The following is an 8,887-nucleotide window of genomic DNA, read 5'->3' on the forward strand; positions in this document are numbered from 1 at the left end:
TTGGACAAATTTTGGGGTATGACATCTGGAATAACATGTCCTATAAGGGAGCAGTAGACATCGCGCCTGCTGAGTTAGATTAATGAGATTGAGTTCCAATTTAACAAATGCAGAATATTCTTTGAATATTATGCAAATCCTAAATGGCGCAGGTCTGAAGAATCAATCAAAACATTTAAAGATTATATAGTTTCTAAATAAGGAGATATTCTTGGAAGCTAAGGAATTAAAGACCTTGTTTGAAGCAGAAGCATCTACTAATTTGTAACAGCATGTTAGATGTGAGTGAAAGCCCAAATCCAGTTGGTTATTGCATTTAAAAAGAAGGGTTTGTAACCTAGTTTGGTACGACTCAAAATGTAGAAGTCTAGGGTTTGTCTAGGTGAATCTCCTGGGTTGTGGGAAGATCACCATGTTATTCAGAAAACTGTGAAGCGAGAGAAGTAGTGTCCACCTTGAAGCATGTAGGCAAGAGGTGTATTGTTCCTAGAGGAAGCTTTGAAGCAACTCTAAGTCATTATTCTTAGTCAAGTGTCTTGGCTAGGTATTGTCACGGAAGTGTGTCTTCTTGTTGTTGTTGTTGTTTAAATAGTTGTTACATGGTTGTAACAGTTAGGTATCACTAGGGAGTAAGCGGAGGTTCTCTTGTCTTTGATGGAGTTCTAAGATAAAAATTACATTGGGTAATGACTAGGTAAATAAGAGGTTATTTATCTGTAAACCGGGGGTTGTTTACATAAAATAGTACCCAAACGAGTTTACCTTATTGAGTTTGGGCCATCAATCCATTCAACCCATACGATTTACTGCCTAAACACCCTAACCTGTGCGGATCCACCACCTTCTGGTTGCAAGTTATCCTGATTTTGGGCCAAGTAATTGGGCCTGCAGTTTTCTCTTTGACAACCCATGTTTTTTTCTCTCTGGGTCGTAAGACCTTTGTTTGTTTTCCCTTATAGGTTTTACTCGATGTTTTCCTTTCCCATTTTCGGGATAAATAAATAATCGATGGCGACTTCATTGATTTCATCTTGATGATTTCGATCCAGTTGTTTCAGCTGGAGACTTCACTGGGGACAGATAGACCTATTGCTAGGCCCATCCTGAGTGTCAGTCCTAGCTCTTATTTGCTTTTATCTTTGGGTGTTTACTTTCTTTATGATTTATTTGTATATCTGTATATATTTCTTTATTTGTTGTTATATTCTGGTTATCTGTTGTTCTGTATATATATTATTCTGGATTTGCTGTTTTTTAGGTGGGTTGGGATGATACTATGAGGTAAAAGACCCAATACCCAGGCCAGTATACACCTAGGCTAGCATGGATACTCATGTCAAATCGCGTGGCCCTTGAGACGTATGAGGAGACATAAGATACCACACCCCGGATTCAGTTCTCTCGACGATGCCTTTGTCTTGCACCCCTAATGCAGATGGCAAGATATCCGACTAGAGGATTCTGGGCGACTATTAGGGATATCATGTTTGTGTCTAGACTACATACCCGTGAGGTTTGGGATGGGACAGGAAACTTGACCTTCATAATACCCGGATTTCCGGATTTTCAGAAGGCGTTGAACCTTTTATTCTGTTACTTTTAACCTGGTGCCGAATCTTTGACCTTCTGTGCATCTTGCATTGCATGTCATTTCATAGTTCTCGCATTCATCCAGGTTGCCTAAGATCTTATTTCCACTTGTTCTTTCTCCAAGTTAGCTGATAATCGTCAAGTTGTTTCCTCAACAACGCTACGGAACTAAAGCTACCGTTACACAAAGAATGGCAGACCAAGAGAAGCATAACATGGAAGTCATAATGGAAATTGATGAGTTAAATCAGGCATGATCACGCTTACTGAAATGATGCAAGTTCTGATGGCTAGGACAGAACCACCTCAGAGGACTGTTATCTCTAAAATTCCAAGTGCTATTATTGACCCTTCACATGTTGCAGAATCCTAATCTGACCTAATCGTAGTAACTCAAACACAAATTGAAACAAAATCGTGACCTAATCGGACTTAATCGTAAGAAAGTGTTAATTTTACCTATATGATTTTGAAGAAATAGTTGTGGATGGTGAAGGTCCTGCGATGGCGATGGTGAATGTCCTGCGATGGTGATGGTGAAGGTGCTACGATGGTGGTGGCGGCGAGAGAGAGAGAGAGAGAGAGAGAGAGAGAGAGAGAGAGAGAGATTGTTAGGTCAGGTTTGCGAAGCTCCAAAATCGTGAGAGAGAGAATGAGATTAGGACAGATTAGGTTTCCTCTTTAGCAATTGTCTTATATATGTCTAATTTTCACCGTTAGATTAAAATGTTGATCCAAGGGTCCATAATAATCTATGCATGGTGCATAGATTTTTATCTATGCACAGTAACTCGACCCCTTTCCATCAATCCAAACAAATCCTAAGAGACTTGGTCATTTTTAATTTGTTTTTATTAAAAAACACTTGTCCCTTCTTACACATGGGGATATGTTCACAACTTATATTTATATTATTTTTTAGAGGAAAAACACTATTCAATTATTTATTTATATTTGTTAAAAAAAACATCTTCTAGAAAAACTAATTAAATAAATGTTTTTGGTCATTAAAAATTATATTTATTCTTTAATTTATAATATTATATATTGAAATTATATATAATCTTATCCTAAATTTAACCTATCCCCCGGTTAACCTATTATATAAGAGGATGTGTTCCCCATTTTGACAGTATTAAACAGAAACGGCGCCGATTAAGTTTAACCCATTATAAAAGAGGTTGTGCTCACCATTTTAATAATAGTGCTGAGGAACGAGCAGATTAAGGATCTCTTTGTTTGGATATGATTCTGACATTTACATAGAGTTGTAAAACGGTATTTTTCTATATATTTATTACCCATTCATATAAAAATATTGTTCAACATATATTATTGAATTATCTAATTGATTATGATAATATGAAGTTTAGGATACGTCGATTGTGGGATATACTCAAACCAACACCGTAAATGCGGCTAGTTTCAAGTCATTTGTCTTTTCCTATCAATGATGTAGTCAATTATTTTGTTGGATTATTTTCTCCGTGTTAATATTGTGTTGTTTTCTTTCTAGTAGATCTATGAGTGTTGCAGAAAAACTTTATTCATTAGACTATCATCAAAAGTGTGATCTACGAATTGCTCTTATTGATAGCTTCCAGCATAATCTTCAACGACCCTAATTTCCTTGGTTAATTAAGTACAAGATTACTGGCTTCAACCATGTCATCTTGTTTTAAAAAGGTAATAACCATTTATTTTATATAAATATTCACCTTTAAACTCTACGCTACACTTAAATCTAAACTAATAAATTTTGTTTTGACAAATAATATTTTTTTATTTAAATTCACAAGATATTCCATCCTTTCGAAGTGGTTTAGTGAGTGGTTGATAATGGATTATATCTTTTTTAAATTTATAGTATTTTTTAATCAATCTATACTAATTATTACAATGTGAATAAATTTATTAGAATATAAATTTCTCATAGGTAAATCCAATCCAAGAAGGCATTATCAACAAGGTTTTAAATAGAGACTATGGTTTTGATTGCGTTAATAATTTCTTGATTTTCGACAATTACATATGTTACCTTGTGGTATCTATTGCGTTAATGATTTCTTGATTTTCGACTATTATATATATTAAGGGATAGATTGCGATCTTCTTTGGGAAAAATAATCACAAAACTAAATAAATTTAGGTTGAATTACAATTTCGGTCTTCCTATTATGTCGTGATTAGAAAACCAGTTCTCCTATTTTATTTTTAAACAGGTTTGGTCTCCCATCTCACATTTTGGTCAAAAAACGCTGAGGTCTATTGTTTTTTATGATGTGTCATGATACTTATTGGTTTTTTATTATCTAGGTCATTTTGTGAGTAAATTAAAACAAATTGTAATTTTTAATAACATGGTGACTAGAATAATTTATTAATTAATATTTTTTAATTATATTTAAAAGAAATTAGTTGGGCTTTAGGTCCATGTTTTTGCAAGCTGTAACCAACAAGTTAACACTAAGTAATATTTGTGTATGCTATATAAACACTTAAAATAAAGTAACCAAAAAAATGTGGGACTTTGTTGGAGATATGGAAATTCACTAATTCAAAGTTTAAAGAAAAGGTTTTGTTATATATATAAGAACCTGGTTGAACATTTCATTTTTGCAGATTAACACCAACTTGGAAGAATCACCCTCCACCAAATAGACGAATGAAAAACATTTTACTAAAGACCTGCAATTGTACCAAGTTTGGATTTGGTAGCTGTAGAAACAGTGAAAATTGTAATTTTGCACATGGGGTTGAAGAGATAAGGCAGCCACCACCAATTTGGAAGGAGCTTGTCGGTCCTCGTACTGAAGAGCAGTTGCAATTGGGCGGGAATTGGAATGATGACCAGAAAATCATTCATAAGATTAATCTTTGCAAGAAGTATTGCAGTGGTGAGGAGTGTCCTTATGGTGATAAGTGTAGCTTTCTTCATGAGAATCCTGCTAAGTTTAGGGATGACTCTTGGAAAAAAGAGTCCTATGCGGCCGTCATTAGAACTTATTGTTGATAATGCAAGCCATGGTTAATCTAATTTAATTTTGTTCCAAAACTTATGAATGAAACATGCAATATTTTCTCTCTAATGTGATTTTTATATAAACAACAAATCCTTTTACTTTTTTTTTAGGAACAAATCCTTTTACTTAAAACATTGAATTAATGCATTTCCAAATCTCCAACCAAGTGGCACATTGTTTTGGTTACTTTTATTTTAAGTGTTTGTCATACATAAATATTACTTAGTGTTAGCATGTGGGTTGGAGATTACAAAGACATGGCCATACAGCCCAAATATTTCTTTGAAAATTTGTATTAAAAATTTATTAAAAAACTAATTAGTGTTATGCCACATCATCAATAAAGTGACATGTATTAAAAAAAACATACACCTCAGCATTTTTTGGACCAAAATTAAAGATGAGACAAAAAAATTTTAACGAAAAAATAGGACTAATTCCGTGAGAAATTTAGCCTAAATCTTATTAATATTAATTGTTTTCTCTTACAATATATAATGCATAGAAATTTAAAACAAAGCCAAAGTAAAATAAGATTATATAGTCGGTGTTTAGATATGTACTAAAAATATGATTTTTTTATAGATTTTAATTGAGAAACAATGTGATTCTGTTTTTATTTTTATGAACAAAATTTTTTTCTAGGACTGTAACGATATTTCGTCGTAGTTGCAATGTTGTTTAAGTGTAATTTTTTTATTCCTTAAAAAAGAGAAAGGTAACAGCCACTTCGATAATATTTGTCGTAGCCGAAATACAGGTATTCAACTATTTTAAAACTTTAACTCTCTTTTATAAAGGTAGTTTATGTTTATGAATGTATATATTGATTACCTATGTGTCGACCTCCGATTTTTTTTAATACCGGGCCATACCTCTGATCTGTAGAGATACGTGAACTGACTCTTTTTTGTCGCTTAATGCTTTCGCATTTTTTTTGAAAATTCACAGAGTCGCCACCGACCTTTTATTTTATCCAATTAAGGAAAGGTTTATAAAAGAAACAGAAAAAAGACCTTTAAGAAATTCTGGGTAAGGGGGTAGGTTATACAAAGGGAAGGTGTTAGCACCCTTTGTATCCATGGTTATCCATGGGCTCTTAAGTTTGCTTAGCTCACTTGTTTTTCGATCACTTTTCAATTGCTCTGAAATTGCTCATATGTGGTTCCCAAATACTTTTGTAAATTGAATTTTGTAATGATCCGTGTGTGGATGTATACAAAATGCTTGTTTATCTTTCGAAAGATGTTTTGAAAAGAACGTTAACTTTGTAATAACCCGTGTTTGGATGTATACAAAGTATTGCCTTTTTGGAAAGTTTTGTAAAAACAACAGTGTATGAGAATTTTGTTTGTTTTGATTTGAGCAAGCAAACTAGGAGGTCTACCCTGAGTTGTAAGGTCTTTATCCTATTTCCTTTAAAAATCTATCCTTTCACCGGATATAAAAGCAAGGTTCGATTTTGTACTCAAAACAGTAGAATTTGACTTTGATTTTGAAAGAATGAAAAAGGATTACCTGAAGAGGTGCAAATGTGATTGTGATTGGATTCAGATATTTATCTTTGAAGTTAGTGATCTAACGGTTCAATTTTATCTTTGACATACACGCAGTTTATATGTGCTGGAAATTAAAGTGCGGAAATGTAAAGTGCGGAAAGTAAATCTACGCTATTACATCGATTGTGCGGGAAATGTAAACTAGCCTATTTACATGAATTTGACATCCTATACATTTATCTAGGAATTTAAATTGCAAGAAAATTAAAAGGGCATGTTTTTGGATTTTTTTATGATTGGTTTTAATTATAATTAATGCATGATTAATTAAATTAAAATGAAGAAAAAAGATGAAAATAGATTTAAACCTAGAAATTAAGTTTAAAATATGTACAAAATATTTGTTAATTAATTTTAAAACAAAACTAATTTTTTTGGAATTTTTGGAAATTGATTTGAAATTGATTTAAGTTAATTAAAACATAATTATGCAAATAATTATACAAATAATTAAAACTTAAAAAGAAAATTATTCAAAATATGTACAAAATTAGTTTATAATATATAAACAATATTTAACACAAAGAACAATTTTTTTTATGATTTTTTGATTGGTTAGAATAATTAAAAAGCAAATATATAAATATATACTAATTAATTATGCAAAAATATTAAAATTTTGAAGAAAATAAAATATTTTTATTTCAGAAAATAATATATTATTTTAGAAGTCTAAAAATATTTTTTGTGTATTTTTTGGATTTTTAAAACTATTTTTAATTAATTTATCAAAGAAATTAAAATAAAATAGAAAATTAAATAGAAAATAAAAGATAATGATTAAGTGTGGTTGGATTGAGAGGGAGCATGGTGTGGCTCACTCATATGGTGCGTTGGATGAGCTTTCAGTGGAGATCAAGGGCTGAGATTTTGAGTCACATGGTACACGTGATTAGAGGTGTAGCATGAGATCATGCTGACTTTGAGAGTCCAGCGTGGGACCCACGTTCAGTTGACTGGCGAATAGAAAGACAAGGACAGGCCACGCGTGCAGTCAAAGGGTCCTCATCACTATTCATCATCTTCTTCAATTTACCTATGGAATTTGCTGCGGATTTTCCTACAACTTTACCTGCGGATTTTGCTTCAGATTCTCATGCTTTCAAAAACCTACAAAAATGGTCATTAACAAAAACAAGGGGCACCCAGGTCGACTTAAAATGACCTCCTGAACACGATGGTGGCATTAGTTTTGGCTAAAAACGCCTGCATCATGGGATTCGAAAGTTCACATATTTGGAACCTCAAGAATGGCACATGTGTATTCTCACGTTAAGACTTGCATGTGAGGGTTCAAATCTTCCCTAAACCATCTTAGCAACTTGTTAGAAGCGTTAGTTGGCGTTAAAACATGCTTAGTTATGAGATTCGAAAATTAGAAAAGTACATGAATATGTAACTTTTTAAAGCATGAGTTTTATGTACATGTAACCATGAATTATGATCTTAACTTACTACATTAGATCCCAGGAGATGATTGGAATGATTGGTTTGTATTGATATTGATTGGAATATTGAATTTGAAAATTACAAAGTGTATGGAAATTTTGAGAAATTTGATGAGTTTTCTTGCTATACTCTTGCTATATTTCGTGGGTGTGTTTGTTGTTGATGTATTCCACTTCTTTTATAGGCCAAAGGCTGCTTGGAAGTGAAGCTAAGAATCTTTGTTGCCTTTGTTGAAAACTTGGTTTTTAAATATTAAAAACCTTGAATTTTTGACCAAGTCTTGACTCCATTCAATGCTCTTGCCTTGTGCACCAATCCTCTGCAGAAAATTGAAGGTTCCTTGGGTGAGTCATGCTTAGATTGTAAGCTACCATTTATCCATGCATTTTCCTTTTAATTTTAATCTTAAAATAAGATAAAATCATGCAAAAAATGGATAAAAAAGGTATGGGCTTAGTCTTGGTCGTGGGAGGCCCATAATATCATGGAAATGATGTTTGAATGCTGAAAACTTGGCCCCATTTGGAAAAAATGCCATTTTGAACAATGTTGATTTCATGTATTTTCCCAAAATTTAGCCAACTTCAACAAGGTGTAAATCCTTCAATTTTTGTCATATGAAGGAGATCTTGCACTTTTTAGAAACCTCAAAGAGTCCTCTAACCAATGTCTTTGGTCTCATGTCAAAATGATTTTTGAAGCTCCTTGTGTGTCCTTTTGAAAAAAGTGTCTTTTTGTTGACTTTGAAAATGACCTGTAATGTCTTTGATCATATTTTTCAAATGGTGAATCCAATGACCATGGGATCAATGGCATTTGAAAGATAATTGAATTTCCTTCAAAACAAGCTTTGGTTTGAATTTTTTGGATGAAGGATGAGAGAGTTATGATCAGTCAAAGTTGAGTTGACTTTTCAGGCAAAAACCCTAATTTTGAATCTTAGGGTTTTGTTGATTTTTGATCTTTCCTTGATGAATTATGATCATCCAATGATCAAATGATGAATCCTTTGACAAAATATGGACTTTGACAAAAAAATTCATTTTTGACTGTCTGTTGACTTTTTTGGTCAAACGGGTCGTCTGTTGACTGTTTGAGCTGCTGACGGTGCGTCTGAGTGAATTGAAGTTTGAAAATTTGTATGATGGTACTTTGAGATATATGGATGTGTATGAAATCCATTTGAGCTCTCAAAAACTTGTTGCTCCTGTAAAAACAAGAAAAACCCTGATTAGGGACTGTTTGTGTAGGAGATAGTTAAGCGTA

At 32.8% G+C, this 8,887-nt stretch overlaps 1 protein-coding gene across 1 annotated transcript; it reads left to right on the plus strand.

Annotated features, from left to right (window-relative positions):
* The first annotated feature begins 4,255 nt into the window (after positions 1-4,255).
* Positions 4,256-4,603, plus strand: LOC131613650 (zinc finger CCCH domain-containing protein 39-like). The gene has a single exon (XM_058885300.1). It carries the CDS (start codon positions 4,256-4,258, stop codon positions 4,601-4,603), a length of 348 nt encoding a protein of 115 aa, XP_058741283.1.
* Positions 4,604-8,887: the final 4,284 nt, after the last annotated feature.

Source organism: Vicia villosa, linkage group LG6, assembly GCF_029867415.1.
Source record: "Vicia villosa cultivar HV-30 ecotype Madison, WI linkage group LG6, Vvil1.0, whole genome shotgun sequence".
NCBI classification, from domain to species: domain Eukaryota; kingdom Viridiplantae; phylum Streptophyta; class Magnoliopsida; order Fabales; family Fabaceae; genus Vicia; species Vicia villosa.